This window comes from Melospiza melodia, chromosome 20, assembly GCF_035770615.1.
Source record: "Melospiza melodia melodia isolate bMelMel2 chromosome 20, bMelMel2.pri, whole genome shotgun sequence".
Lineage (NCBI taxonomy): Eukaryota > Metazoa > Chordata > Aves > Passeriformes > Passerellidae > Melospiza > Melospiza melodia.
Genome location: NC_086213.1, coordinates 13,485,362 through 13,500,151, shown reverse-complemented (window position 1 = coordinate 13,500,151; position 14,790 = coordinate 13,485,362). Strand labels below are relative to the sequence as shown.

Here is a 14,790-nt window from a genome sequence, read left to right as displayed (position 1 = left end):
CCTTGTTAAAACTTGTTAACTCAATAAAAGTTTGAGTATTTAAAGACAAGCGACTTCTTCCTGCCTTGAGGGGCATAATTAAGTCATTCCACACCCCTTAAACCAGAGCTGTGGGAGGAGGACTGAGGAGCTCCCTGTCCTGCCTGAGTCAGTCAGCAGCCTTGCCCCTGGGTCACCTCTGTCCTGCCAGGCAGCACTCCTGAGCTCTGTGGGGCTGCTCCTGGGACAGCCTGGCAGTGCTGCTGTGGGAATCCTGCTGTTCCCCAGCTGCTGGCAGGATGGCATTGCTCCTTCTGAAGGGCAGGCAGTTCTTCCATTGCTTGAAACTGTTGGTCAAGTGTTTTGTATTAAAGCAGATTCAGTTTCCTTGGTAAAGCATGCGACAGAGCTTCACAATGTGTGTGTTGTGTTCTTCCATAAAAATTCCTGTGCAACTTAAAAGCTGGAGAGTTACCCAAATACAGAAACTTGCTGTTTTTCCAGTTTGAAGTGGCATGTCTGTGCCCACTGAGCTGTAATCAGTACCCAGTGGTGTGAATTCTTCTGGAATTGCAGCTCCAAAGATGGACAAATAAGGACTTTGCCATGCCAGAGGGCCCCAGGAGCACACACACACTGCCCAGCTGTGCAGAGAGTAACTCCTGATGTGATTGCTTTACACCTGGGGTGCTCTGATGGCCTCTTGGCTGTTTAAAAAGAATTTGGCTTCATTTTTAAATTTTTTTTTCTTGGATTTGTGTTCCCTGGGTGGGCTCAGAGGCTTTGCAGGAGCAGTGGCAAGGGCTGTGTGCTGTGGTACCACAGCTGTTTTTAGTGAAATCCACCGTCACTGGCTACTCCCAATGAAGCAGCAGGGCTCTTCAAGGCAGCTGTCTCATGGGCAGCTCAGCTGCCCAAGTCGTGGAGATTTGGGGGCAATAATTGTCTGAGCTATGCCTGTGTAAGCTGCCTTGTTTCAGCTTTACCCCAGGAAACTCATTGCCTCAGCAGAGACAATTTTGGATGCCATGTCTTTTCTTGCTGTGCATGATCAGTGTTCATCTCGCTTTAAATGTGAGGCCTTCATCAAGGTTATTAGCTCAATGCATGGAAGTACTGGGAAGCATCCTTAAGTACCTCCCAGATGGACTCTGGAAAGATTATTATGCCATAATTTGTTTCTATAGCTCCACAAAAGCAGTATTTGACCTTGAGGCTGTGGCTCTCCTATTTCCTCTGCTGGCATCCCCAGTGCTCGTGTCCAGCCCAGCTTGGTGTGAGCTCAGTGAGTCGGGGGCAGAGCTGCTGTGCTGCCCACATCAGGAGGATTGCCTGGTGTCACACGCTGCCCTCGTGGTTTGCTTTGTTGCTGTGACATGGCTGGAGGGTGAGGAGCCCCTGGAACCTTGGCCCCAGGACAGGCGCAGCGGGACAGGAGCTCCCTGTTTGTGCCTGTGCAGTGGCAACAGCAAACTGGGCCAGTGACTCACTTTAGGAATAGCTTGGCATTGGCAGCTCAGGGGGTTTTTAGAGTAGTTATTAATTATTATTACTAAATAGCTTGGAGTTCAGCAGTTGCTAAACAGGATGGACTGATAGCCCAGGGACTGGGCATTTTGCCAGCACACAAGGCAGTCTCCCCTCCCTCCCATGTGACAGGGCAGGCAGAGCAGAGTTTTCTGACCCCAGTGCTCATTGCCTCTCCCTGCAGCAGCAGACCCTGTGAGATACCTCATCTGTGCAGCGTGAATTACAGTCACCTTTCAAGGACTCCTTCAAACTGAGTCCTCAGGCTCCCAGACACCTGTAAATGACAGGCTGAAAACCATTGCCCCAAGCCCAGGAGAGGTAAATGACAAAGGTCTGGGCAGGCTGCTGTTGGAGAAGTGTCCTGATGGACAAGGCAGGACTGCTGGGGAGTGACTGACAGCTTTGGACAGCGTGCTGTCAGCAGGACTGAGCTGGCAGGGAGGCACTGAGATCCTGATTGCCCACTTGCATGAGTTCAGTTATTAAACACACCAGGAATCCTCAGCTGTTCTGTAAGCCTGTCTCTGGAAACACAACCCAAAGCCTGGCTCCTGCAAAGTGCTGTGTGCCTTGGAGTGGAGCTGGAGGGAGCTGGAGCTGTGCAAACCTTTCCTTCTTTCCAGGGTAAGACTCCTCTGTGGATTCAGAGCAGGTTTCTGCAGTCCAGGCCTCCTGCTGCATTGGGCTGTGGTTTATGTATGGGGATCTGACAAGGGGAGGGAGGAGGAGGTGGAGGTGATGTTCTCCTGCTCCCCTTCCCTCTCTGCAAATTGCCCTCCTTGTATGCAAACATTGGAATTTTTTGGTGCCTCTAGAGAGACTTTGACTTTCTGTCTAGAAGCTATTAATTACCTAGACAAGAAAAGCAGAATATAGCCAATTAATGGCTGCTACTGCTTGGACCTGTCTGACTGTGAACTAATGAGCAGCTCCTTTCTGTGGGCCACCAGCGAGCCAGAACTTCTCATCAGTGTTCCTGGGGAGAAATGAAAGCAGCAGCAATATGCAGCAACAAATAGCTGGGATTCAGTTATTAACCTGGGCTGAAAATTGACTCTACCTGCTAGTAATTACCTGGAGGATGTTAGGAGGAAGGCACAGGGGAGGGTTCAGAGCTGGTATTTGACAGACCATCACCAGTGGCTGAGGTAGCATTACCTCAGTTCCCATCTGGATTCTGGGGTGCAGGGCTGTGCTGGGTGTGTGGAACAACTGCAGTGAAAACCAGGAGTGAAATGGGTTCGTTTAAAACAACTCTGCTCCCAAAAGACCCCTTCCTTTAGTGATATTTTATGGCACAGTTGCATAGCATCTCATATATTTTTGAGTACCTTGGTTTACAGGTCATTTAATTTATTTGCAGGCTTCATTTCGGTTCCCTAGGGTAATTCTGTTCCTTTGCACGTGTCTTCCTAGGGAGGCATTAAATTGTGCAGTTTGTCACAATAGTTCAGCTTTTATGCTGGCAGTTGGTGCTCTTCAAAGATCCTCGTGTGAAGTTTAGACTCCTGAATCATTAGAGGATCATGAAAGAAAAGGAATAATTTAGAAGGCAAAGATGTTTTGTCGCCTTTGAAAACTGGGAACGTGCGAAAGGAGAAAATGTTTAGTGGTACAATCTTCCTCAAATAACTTATCTTAGGAACTCCAGAAAATGAATTTCCCTTCTTTATTCAGGATGTAAATAACTGAAAATGTCACTCCTGAGCTGAGTAATTTGTTCAACAAAAGGATCTGGAGGAGATGACTCCCCTCGCTTTCATGAATGTGCCCAAGACATCAGAGGACCTGTCTCTTTAGCAACATGAACTGAAGGGTTTGAAAATCAAATGAGCAGCGTGTTCTGCGCAAAATATATAAATAAATCTCGCAGGTGCTTTGTAATCTGCCTTGCATTTTAAAAGCCCTGTTTGTCTGGGTAGCCTGGGCTCTGGGTTAGCTCCTGGGAGCAGCGAGTGGACACAGTGGTGATGTGTTGTCACAGTGATGGTTGTTAATGTGCTGTTCAGTGCACTTGGGAGTGGGGCTGGAATTCCCAGATGCTTACACAGTGTCATTGTCAGCAAGGAATTGCGTGGGGTTTTTTTGATTTAAACTTGCTAGCGTGTGTTTATTCAGTGGATATTAGAGCTGCGTAACAGTTCCAGCATTTAAGTCCATGTTTAATGTGAGATGGTGTAGAGTGTGAGCAGGGAAAAGAGAGAAATGGGGTCTGGGAGTGGGGAGAGAAGGAGCTTTGCCCTGGAACGGGCTGTCTGCACTTGCACCATGGTTAAAATTGTGCCTGGGTGCCATCCCAGGTGGATGTGGCAGCGCAGGGTGGGTATTGCAGCATGCCAGGCTGCCAGACAGGGGGTTGGGCAGGAGGATGAGGGTTTGGTTTGTTCCTTTGCACAGCCCATCTTGCCCCAGCAGATGTGCTTTTTAGTTTCAACTCTTGCATTTCTGGATCTGGGACTTTGGGATGGGTTTCCACTGCAAAATGGGGCATTTTTGGCTGTTTGTCCATCCCTGAGGTTTTACCAGTCAGTTCTGGTAGTCTGCTTTTGCTGTCCTGCACTGGTTTTCTTATCTGTCTCCTTTTTGGCATCTGATTTGTCACTCCTTTCCTGTCCTTCTCCACTCCCCTGCCCTGTTTCCCTTTGCAGTCCCAGTGCCCGGGTGGTTTCATGTTTGGGTTTTTTTTTAATTTCCTCTCCAGGCATTTCCATTTGTCTTTGCAGATCATCTTCAACAAAGGCCTTGCATGGTCTAATTTGTTTTCTATTTCCAGCCCAGCCTTAAAATAACTCCTTTGTTCCATGAATGGCCTGTGCATGGATCCAAATCCCACCTCCCCTTTTTATATTTTTTTTTCTTTTTTTTTTTTTTTTTTTTGAGTGTGGATTCCTGTTTCACTGTTCTTTGTCACTATCTTTAATTACTGCAAGTGTCCCTTTAGGGCATGTGGGTTGCGTGTGGCCGTGTGCGTGCTGGCTGTCCCTGCTTCCCTCGGAGCTTGGGAAACTTGGGAATGGGTTTGCAGGGCTGTGGGTGCCTTGGCACAGGAGCAAGGATGCTGTTGCATAACAGGAGCAGCTCTGCCATCGTGTCCCTGCTGACAGGCTGGCTGCTCAAAGAGCCATGCCTTGTCTGCATGGTTTACCGGTCTCAATGGCAGAATCGGGACGTGCTTGTGTTCTTCAGATGGATTCCAAGGGGGAATCCGACACTGGGAGTTGGAAGACTAAAGGAAAAGAGGCACATTAGGACTGGATTTGAAAAACAAAGACTCAGACTGGCCATGTTGATGCTGACCTGAGGCTGGAGCCATGGCCAGGCTGGCACTTGGTGTGTGGCTTGTGCATTTTAATAAGACAATGTCCCTGCAGCTGGGGAGTGACGGCCAAGTGCTCCTGCAAAGAGGAATGGGTCAGTCTTGTTCTTTTAAGCACATACATGTCCCTCTGGGAACCATCACAAGGTCACTTGCAGCCCCTCCGCTGAGGGCTGGGATGTGTTTAAAGCGTGTGAAATCCCCTGCAAGTGCTCCCCTGAGGAGGAGGAGTGCTGGGGTGGGTGTGCAGGTGTCTCCTCAGAGTCTCCTGTGGGCTGGGGTCTGAGCAAGGGCTGTCAGGGACAGGAGTCACAGTGCACAGTCAGCATGTCCTTTCCAGAAGCATCAGGCTGGGAGCAGCTGGCCTGGCAAACCTGCATCTCAAACCCTGCTGGGAATGGGGCTGGCAAAATCCAGCACTCTGACCTTGCTCCGTGTGGTGCCAAGATCTGTACACACAAATGCTGGCAAAGGTTATCTTGGGGCAGAGCTAAACACGGGTCCCATGCCCAAAATAGCTTGGAAAGATTGAAAAGGAGAAATGCAAGTGGCAAATCCTGCTTTGTGGCTTTGGGCAGCGATAGGAACAGGGCAGAGAAGTCATCTTTCATCAGGGCTTGGAACCGGTTCTGTGTGGAGCTGTGCCGGGGCTGTGAGATCTGATGCAGCCTGATTGCAGCTGTGAGACAGCAAACCAGCATGGGAGGCTTCACTCCTGAGCTTCTGTCAGCCCCTCCGTGGCCTCAGGGAGCAGCTGTACCTTCTTACAAGGGCAACACCCTGCTCTGAGCAGCTCTGTGGTGGTGCTGCGAGGTCCCTTCTTCCCCCAGATCTGCTGCCATAATTGCTTGTGCATCCGCACCATTGGTCAGGCAAGGAAGAATCTAGTTCAGAAGTCATCTGGACAAAAGAGAAGAGGGAGGAGAGCTCTGCCAGCGGGTGAGCTGGGGAATGGGACCAGAGCTGTTTTGGGTACTGATGTTGGGGGAGCAGCTGAGGAGCTGCAGGGTCTGACCATCGTGTGCGGGATGCTGCCAGTCTGCCTTCAATTCTGTGCTCCTCCAAAGCAAGGAGAATGTGTTAGGATCACATGCAGGTACAAGCCTTGATCCCTGGGGTTGAAATAACCTCTCCTTCATGCCACAGAGCTCAGGATGTGCCTGATTTTTCCTGTTGACCCCGTGCTGCAATGTTAATGTAAAACCTCTGTGCTCTGCTGTGATTGAACTGTGCATTCCCGGGCTGCAGACATTGACATTGTTATCTTTGTTGTTCTGAATAGAGCCCTAAATTTGTGGCAGACAGCCTGCTTTCCTCTTGAAAGGACTTCATAGATACAGTACAGACAAATATTTGTGTATAATGTCAACTGTCTTCCAAGAAAATTTCATGCACATATTGATTAGACAAATCCATTAACGTTACGTTGTGGTGCATTTCTTAGGAAAGCTCTCTACCCATTTTCATCACATCTAAATTATTTCTGCTTCCACTAGTCCTTTAAAGCAAGAGTGAGTAAATCTCTTAGCTGCTTTTCAGGTCTGGTTTTGATCTGGAGCTGCAGTCAGTGGGGTGGAGGCTGACAGGCAATGCTCTCTGCTGTGCCACACACAGCTGGGTGCTGGGGATTTTTAGGCACCATGGTTGGTTGGACTCCTGGAGGTGGATGTTACAGCTTGGTATTAATTAAGCATCATTACAAAGGTCTCCTTAACTTTTATTTGAAAATGCACGAGTTGACTGGAGGATATGTACCTTTTATTTCTTCTTTGAGGAGGAAAATTGTCATGTATTTAGCATTTGATTAAAGATGACTTTGTTGTTTTTTCCAAAACCTGCATCATTTAATGTAATTAAATATGAGCTTTGTTGTCAATACTCTTCAGTTAAATGCACTGGTGAGTGCCAGCAGTATTTCTCTTATTTGCCATGTCTGCATGGTGTGGTGGTAGTAGTTGTTGCCTTTCAATAAGGGGTATGGCAGGCGTTTTGTGGGCTCCTCTTAACGTCTTCTGTAGATCACCCATGGTCCGTAGACCACAAGTTGAGTAACATTACTCTGGGCTTAGGAAACAAAATAATTCTGTTAATCTTATTTCAGCGTGTCCTTGCTTAAAAAAAAAAAAAAAAAAAAAAGTGTGTTTTGAACTGGAGCCATGTGTTTTCGTTGGGATCTTTAAAACTCCTCTGAGAACAGATGAACCAGTATTTTCTGTGAGCTGGGAGTGTCTTGTTGTTCTCACCTTTCAGATAGATGAACTCAGGCCCAGGGTAATTACAGCAACTGGCCCACATTTGTGTTGTACCAGTCAAGCCAGGGACCTCACCTGGGAATCCTGCTCTCCCTGAGGAGCCCAGAGCAAATCAGGAAGGTTGTCTCTATCTTTGAAGAGCAACAAGTGTGTTGGATGATGTTAATTAATTTTTTTTTTTTTTTGCAGCTGGATTGTATGTATGGATGTAATTGCAAGCCCCTTATTTTAGAGCTGCAGGGTTTAGCAGGGTCCTGCCTGTATCAGTGTAGGCTTTGCTGTGGTAGGAGCTGCACTGAAGGTCCAGGCTGGAGCTGTGCCCAGGGGCTGTGGGCTGGGAACCCAGAGGTGGCTGCAGGGTGCTGTGGACTCTCCGTGCCCCTCTTTTGGATGTGAATGTGCTTGGCCTGGTGCTGTGCTCCCTGTTGGCACAGGCTGGGGACACTGCTGGCAGCTGGCTGGTGCTGGGGCAGAGCTTCTTGGCATGTGGGCCAGCCTGCAGCAACTTGCTGTGGCCTGTAGTGTGATTTTGTGGTGAGAATTGGGAGAACAGGTGATGGGGAAACAGTTTTAGATGGTAAATGGCACGTGAAGAGGAGAAACAGGAGAGCAGGGTGGTGGCAGGGGAGGATGGGGCAGTTTTGAAGGCTTTAGCAGTGGGGTGGAATCCTGTGAGTATAAACAGGTACAGGAGGCTCCATAGGCACTCACCTCCTCCACAGGTTCATGTTGTAGCCCTGATTCTGGTTGTGGTGATAACCTCCAGCTTTCTCCTGTTCCTAATCAGAGACCATAAATCTCCTGGTACCTAGAGCTGTAATGGCTAATGCAGGTCTGTGGGTAAAGCAGTCTCAGATGGAGACTCTGACTGGGGGGGGAAATACCTTTCCTGTGAGACAATGTCTGTTCTTCATCAAAATCAGTTGAGAAAGTAAGAACTAAACAGTTTGATTTTAAAGATTTAAGGAGCCTGGCCCCACTCTCTCTCTCATTCCATTAATCTGTTCCTATTGTTTGCGTTCCTCTCTTAAAAATAATTAATAGAGTTTGGGAGGAGGAGGCTTTTGCTGGGAGTAGGTGTCCTGGTGGTGTCCCAGCTGCACCCAGAGAAGGGCACCAGTGCATGTCCTGCAGGATGTGCTCCCGCTTTGTCCCCAGTGGGAGCCCCCCCAGCCCTTCTGCCTGCTGGGCTGGGCTCTGGGGTGTAGAAATGGGAGCTGAGCTGTGATCTGAGGCACCTGTGGAGCTGCCCCAGTGCTCGGGTGACCTTGTTTGGCTCCAGCTCAGTCCTGCTGTGGCAGAAACATCCAGGGCTTGTGCTGGGACCTTGCTGGTGACCTGCTGTTTGCAGATGTGGGAATGCATGGGCAGTGCCTCTCTCCTGCCTGCAAGGACCATGTGATTTCTACTTTTGTCTTCCCAGGGTTTCTAACGAGAAACCTCAATAGCGGCAGAGGTGGTTTGCTGCCCTTGTTAAGGAAAAATCCTTTTGTGCTGCTGCTGGCTTGTGATTAATGCAGGGCACAGCTCACAGGCACTGTGCCTTGGTGCAGGACGGTTTTGTTGGCCCCTGTGTTTCATCCTGTGTCTGTATTCCTCTAGTAGACTGTTAACTTTTTTTAGTTGCACAGACCGAGGCAAAAAAGCTTTTAAACTGTTTTAGAGCTCGACACCATGTGGCTTTGCACCTGGTGCTGTGTTTTAAGCTGAACTGCTGATCTGAAGAGTTAAAGAAAAAAATAATCCTATTTCTTTTACTGTAGACAGCTGCCTCAGCATGGTCAGGTCTACCTGCTGTGCTTCCAGGAAGCCTTGGCTTGCTGAAAGCTGCCATGGACTCTGGGTTGGAGTGTGTGTCTGTGTGTGTATATGTATATTTTTACATGTGCTAATTAACTTGTAGATGGCCGTGGGCCAAGATGTCTGAGTTTGAATCTGTTATTGGGAAAGTACCTTAAATTACAGCAGATCCCACTGAGCTTTCAGAGCCCGAGAGCCCCGTGCACATGTCCTTGGCAGCTGCAGGGAGGGTTTGCCCTAGAGCTGGGCTGCAGGAGGGTGCTGGTGTCTCCCGGGAGGGTGAGCACGGTGGGTTTTTGGGACCACGTGCCCCTGGCACAGCCCCCAGCTTGGGCTGGGAATGGGTGAGCACAATCCCATCCAGTCGGAAGCACGAGGGGAAGTGGGACAGTCATACTGGAAGTATAAATGCGCCTGTTCTGGGTATCTCTGAATTCCCCCGTGTGCTCAGGGGCTTTCCTGCCCGGCTGGATTGCACTGAGCACGCCAGGCTCTTGCAGGGGGAGGCTGTCTCCTCTGGGATCAGGCTCAGGCTGCTCCAGGCCACCGGTGCTTCCCTGGGCTAAGGTAAGGTACCTGGGTCCACAACGGGGGGAATCCCAGCTCTTGTGCAGGGAGTAAGGGAAAGCAGGAGGGACCTGGGTGTCCCTTTGCACCCTGCCTGGAGAGCTAAAACTTGTCTTTTTCCATTTGTCATTTGGTGAAATACTTCATTCAAAGAGACTCACCTGACCTCCATCAGGAGCGTGGTGATGTCTTTGTGTGTCTGTCATGCTTAGGCTTCATGGGGATTTGCTGAGATGATTTCTGTAAGATTTGACCTCTGGGTGAGAGGGCTGCCTTGCCCTGGCTGCCAGGGACAGTTGCTTGGTTTGGTTTGGTTTATTTCTGGCTGTGAGGTGTGTGGCTGCTGGCAAAGCAGAGAAGCAGCCCTGTGCCTGCCTGCAGCAGATAGCGAGGGGTTTATCAGCACGGGCTCATCTGTGGTCTCGCAGGAGAGAAAAGAAATAGAAAAAGAAAAGCTTCCTCTTTCTTTTTTCTTATTTTTTTCCCCAGCTTTCCCACCCCCTTTCTGGTTTTTGTGCATGCCAACTGCTGTTTCAGTTGAAATTGCGTTGGCTGGGGCTGGCTGTGCTCCCCATGCACAGAGACCACAAGTGTGGGGAGAGGCTCCTGGGAGCACTGCAGGTTTCCTTTGCTGTTCCTCATGTGCTGCTGGAAGAGTTTGATACTGCCCAAAACCTCGCACAGATCCATACATAGCACATACCTGCACTGGGGAGGAGCTGTGTGAGCGTGCACAGCCCTGGCTGGGATGGGGAATGGGTCCCAGGGAGCTGATCCCTGCTTGGGATCAGTCCTGATAACATCCCCTGACCCGGGCAGGCAGCAGAGGCAATTTATGCTTTGTTAACTAGCTGTTAATTTGAGAATAATAGTTAATGCACCTCACACTCACAGCCATGAAGGGCAGCATTTAGACCTTTGTTACTTTTTGATTGTAATCCAGACAAAAGCCAGGAGGCTTAAAATCATCACCAAGCAAACAGTGTGAAGTATCTATAAAAATCAGTAACTTGTAAATCTCCCCTTGGGGCCAAGAGGCACCTTCCCACTTTGTTGGTTTTCCTGATTTTGTTGCAGCTGCTAAAGGAATTGCAGCAGGTGGGAGAGGAGTGAATGTGTGGGTGACAGGGTGTTTGTGAAAATACCCTCGGGGCTGTGCTGTGTTCTCTGGCACTCTGGCCCCATCACAAGGGGTTGATGCAGGTGGCACTGAAGGTGTGTGACGTGCTTTAGTGCTGGGTTTTATTATTGCTTCGTGGAAGGACAGCTGCAGGCGAGGTCAGTGCCTGGTGTCCCTCCTGCCATTAGATCAGGGCTTATCTCAGAGGGCTGCAGAAGTGGCCACAGCTTGGAAAGGATCTCACTGACATGTGAGACTGTGGAGGTTGAAAGGGATGGGCTGGGGAGGGACCTGGTGCCTTTTTGGGCCTTGTGTTGAAATGCCAAAACTCTAAACTCAGTTTTTGGAAACTGAGTCACCCTGCAAAAAAAATACCTATCTCCAAGAGACTTAGAGCTGAACAGGACCCAAAGAAATAGCTGGCAGTTTGGTTTTCTGGTCCTGCTGGGGATGGGTGAAGGCTTTCCGGGGAAATTGGGTGGGATACATTTGGAGAAATCTTACGTTTGGACTTCCTGTGATAGGAGTAATCTACAGAAGAAACTTAGCAGTGGGGTTTGCCAGATGGAGAATGGGGAATTGCGAGGGCAGTGAGGTTTTGGTGGCAGCCCGAGCCCTGACGCTCGGCTGTCTCACAGGACTGCGGCTGACTGGATTTTAACCTGCTGTTTTCCCGCTTCCTTCCAGCTCTTGCACGACGTGGGAAGCGCACACACGATGAAGAGGAGCTCTCTGCTCTCCTAATCCTCTGGTGGTGATTTGGAGGCAGCCTGGTTGTTGGCCATGTCCGGCTCCACGCAGCCCGTGACGCAGAGCTGGCGCGCGGCCGAGCCGCGCTACGCCCCGCACGCCATGTCCTACCCGGTGCAGATCGCCCGGCCACACGCGGTAAGGGCACTGCCACCTTTCCTGCAAAATCCCTTTGCTCGCGGTTTTTATCCTGGGAAGCCTCAGAGAAAAAGGAAAACAATTTTATCTCATTTGCTTCTCCTGTGTTTTGCTCTTTTGGAATGTGTTTGGAGGTTGTTTAGCCAACAGGTGGTTGTTTCATTGGGTTTCTGGTGAGTTGTTTTGACTCAATGGCCAACCAGTGCCATGCTGTGTCAGGACTCTGGAGAGAGTAATGAGTTTTCACTATTATCTTTTTAACCTTCTGTAAGTATCCTTTCTGTATTCTTTAGTATACTTTAGTTTATTCTTTAATATAATATAGTATCATAAAATCATAAATTAGCCTTCTGAGAACATGGAGTCAGATTCCTCACTTCTTCCTTCATTGGGGCACCCCCCCAAATACAATAGGCCATGGCTTTCCTACCCCAGCCCCTGGCAGGATGGGAGCCCACAGGGGTGTCCCCGGTGCCACTCTGGGATGCGGCTGTTACATTTCCATGTCTTTGGTACAGGATTTCATTGTTCCTCTCTCATGGGATCCTCTTTTGTTTCTCCATATGGTGCTTTCAGTTTTTCTCCCTCTTTCCAGCCTTTTCCTAAGCACTTGCTGTGGTGGTGCTCATGGGCTCTGGCTCATCATTTCTGAGTGCCTGTGTCTGTTTGTCCTCCTGGCAAGAGCACCCTTGGTTGGGTGTATCCAGCCTGGGGGCAAAGGGGAAGGTTTGACCATTCTTGTGGAGCAGGAGCACATGCCCTCCAGCCCTTTCTGGAATGGCCTTTCCTTGGCACTGAATCACAAGGGAAGGACCATCTTCTATGTGTGGGCTCGCTGCTTCCCAGTGAACCCAGTCCTTGCTCCTCACAACTGCAGGAGAGCTCTCCTGGTTCCCAGGCAAGCTGCTGAGAGTGAACCTGCCTCCTGCCCTCTGTTAGCAGGCCTGCTTCTTTTTATGCAGCTCTCCTGGGGAGCAAGCAGATAACTGAGCTGCTGAGCTTTCCATTTTATCCTTCCCCCTCTTCCCCCCCCCCCCTTGGTCTTGACCTGTAATCTTTTCTCTTCTTGGATCAAGGCATAAGCTGGAGATGATTTTTTTTTTTTTTTTGGCTCTGCCTTGTTGAATGTACCAGAATGCACAGAGGTTAATTCACCTGGATCCAGCCTCTCCTTTCTGTGCTGTCTCACTCATGCCTGGGTTTGCTCATCCTGGACGGGTGAATGTTTTCCGTTTAAGCCCTTAACGGAGGAAACTCTTCTTAGTGGAACAGCTTTAGTCAGCTCAGGCTGCTTAAAGGAATCTTATTAGGTGCTGAAGTATGGCTCACACTTCCAAGAGTCTTTGGAACTGCTTCTTGGTGGATCACAGTGAGGTGGAAGGTCCCTGAAATGCAAGTCAGGCAGGAGACCTTGTCTGGGGGTTGCATTTGAGAGTCACAGCTGCTGAATGGTCAAATTCAGTCTGTGCTGGTTTTAGTGTTTGACTTGAGAGCCTGGAAACCCATGAAACCAGTGAAGGGCTGGAATTCCCTCATTTGCCCTCTTTGCCTGGCTTCAGCAGAGTGGCACAAGGAGCAGACCTGGAGATTGGAAAGGCTTTGAAATAGAAACGTTAAGGAGGGCGCGGGACGAGCTCTTGGCTGCGTTTGCTGGCTCATCTACATCGCTCGGGGCCTGCGTGCTGCTGCACAAAGGAGCTTTTCATCCTGGCCATGAGACACGCTGACCTGGTTCGATTTATGGGAGCTTTGCTTCCATCGCTGTGAGCCTGTTTGTTTGGGGGCTGGAACGTAACCAAGAGCATTTGTCTCAAAAAGAAAATCCCAGTTCTCCTTTTTATAAGAAACCCGAGCAGGAGGAGGATGCAACCAGGTGAGCACAATCTGCAGTTGTTGCAAGACTGTGGTTTAAATGCAAACCAAAGGAACCTCCATCGCAGTATGGAGACAGATATTAAAAAGAGTGTGAATGGCTCCTCTTTGGGGTGCTGAGCCCTCGTCTCCTGCGGAATCCCAACTGCTTCCCCTTAGTGCTGCAACAGCAGGATGAGCAGAGCAGTTGTTTGCAGTGGGCTGGAGCTGGGGGTTTCTGCAGCCTGCAGTGAACACTGGTTCTGTTCTGCTGTATTAATGTTGGAAGAAGCTGCTGGCATTCACTTCTAGAAGCTATTTTTACAGGCACATGTAATCACCCGGAGTTATGTGATACCTTTTGGGTGTCTGGATGCAGGAGAGCTCCGAGCTGAGATGTGTTTTGGGTGGAAAGCCAGAAGACTGCTGTGGGCAGCAGCGTGCCAGCCCCACACAGAGGGACGCACCTGGCCCGTGCTGGGAGGGCAGGCAGTGTTGGTGGGAGCGTGTCCCTGCGTGAGCTGCCCCGCCGCTCTCAGCTGTTCACAAACACGTGGCTCTTGCTCGGCGGCGCCGTGAGCTGGAGCCTGGCCATGGCTCTGGGGCTGGAGCTGATCTCTGGTGGGATTGCTTGGGAGAGGAGAGCCCAAGCCCAAAGAAGTTCCTTTGAAGTTGCTGTGCTGTTTAATATTAAAAGTCAGCGGTATTTGCTTGCATGTCTTGGCCAGGTCAGTTTTGTCATGGGGTGTGTTTGCACAGTGAGGGCTTGTTTGGAAGAAACCAAGAGAGGCCAAAACCAACCCGACACTAACATGTCTTGCATCTAATTAAATTTTGGTTCTGGTTTGTTGCGTTCCAAGACATCCTTTCCTGAGAACTGGGAATTCGTCAGCTCAGGGATCCTTATCCTGGTGGTGGAAACGCCCTGGGTCACCTCCTGGGCGCGTGTGCAGGGCTGAGCACAGCAGGGCTGCAAATGCTATTATAATATAAATAAATAATCACAGCTCAACTGTGACGGTCGCACCCAGGGAAATGCGGCGCGGCAGGAATGCTGAGCTCAGAAATGAGCCGTGACATTATTTTAGGCTTGGAGACACTTTATGAAAAGTGATTTAAAGGATTGCAGCTGTTTGATTTCACAGATGAGGCAAGTGAGAGGAGATGTTGTGAAGGGGCAGGAGGCAGTGGAAGCAGGCTGAGGGATTTTTCTTCTCCCATCGCACAAAGCCTAAGGGAATATCCAACAAAATAGGGAAAAAAAAGTGTATTTCAAGTAAACAAACAGAAATATGCTTTGTACATATGGGCACCTCCTCCCAGCAGCATGTTCCACGAGCTACTGCTGAGTTTGGAGCTGGCAGAGAAGACCAGTACTGGTTGAGTGAGGATGTTTGTTGTCTGGTTTCACTCTTGGTTGCCAGCTTTGGGCAGGGCTGTGAACCCGTGGGTCTGACCCAGACTGAGCTCTCTCCAATGGCTGACGC

The 14,790-nt window shown here is 49.7% G+C and overlaps 1 protein-coding gene across 1 annotated transcript in view; it reads left to right on the top strand.

Moving 5' to 3' along the window:
• Nucleotides 1-14,790, top strand: part of NCOR2 (nuclear receptor corepressor 2) — a 226,183-nt gene that overhangs the window by 58,680 nt on the left and 152,713 nt on the right. Inside the window, 1 exon segment of the mRNA XM_063173183.1 lies at nt 11,252-11,452. Coding sequence (XP_063029253.1) covers nt 11,348-11,452 — 105 coding nt within the window. The 5' untranslated portion in view covers nt 11,252-11,347.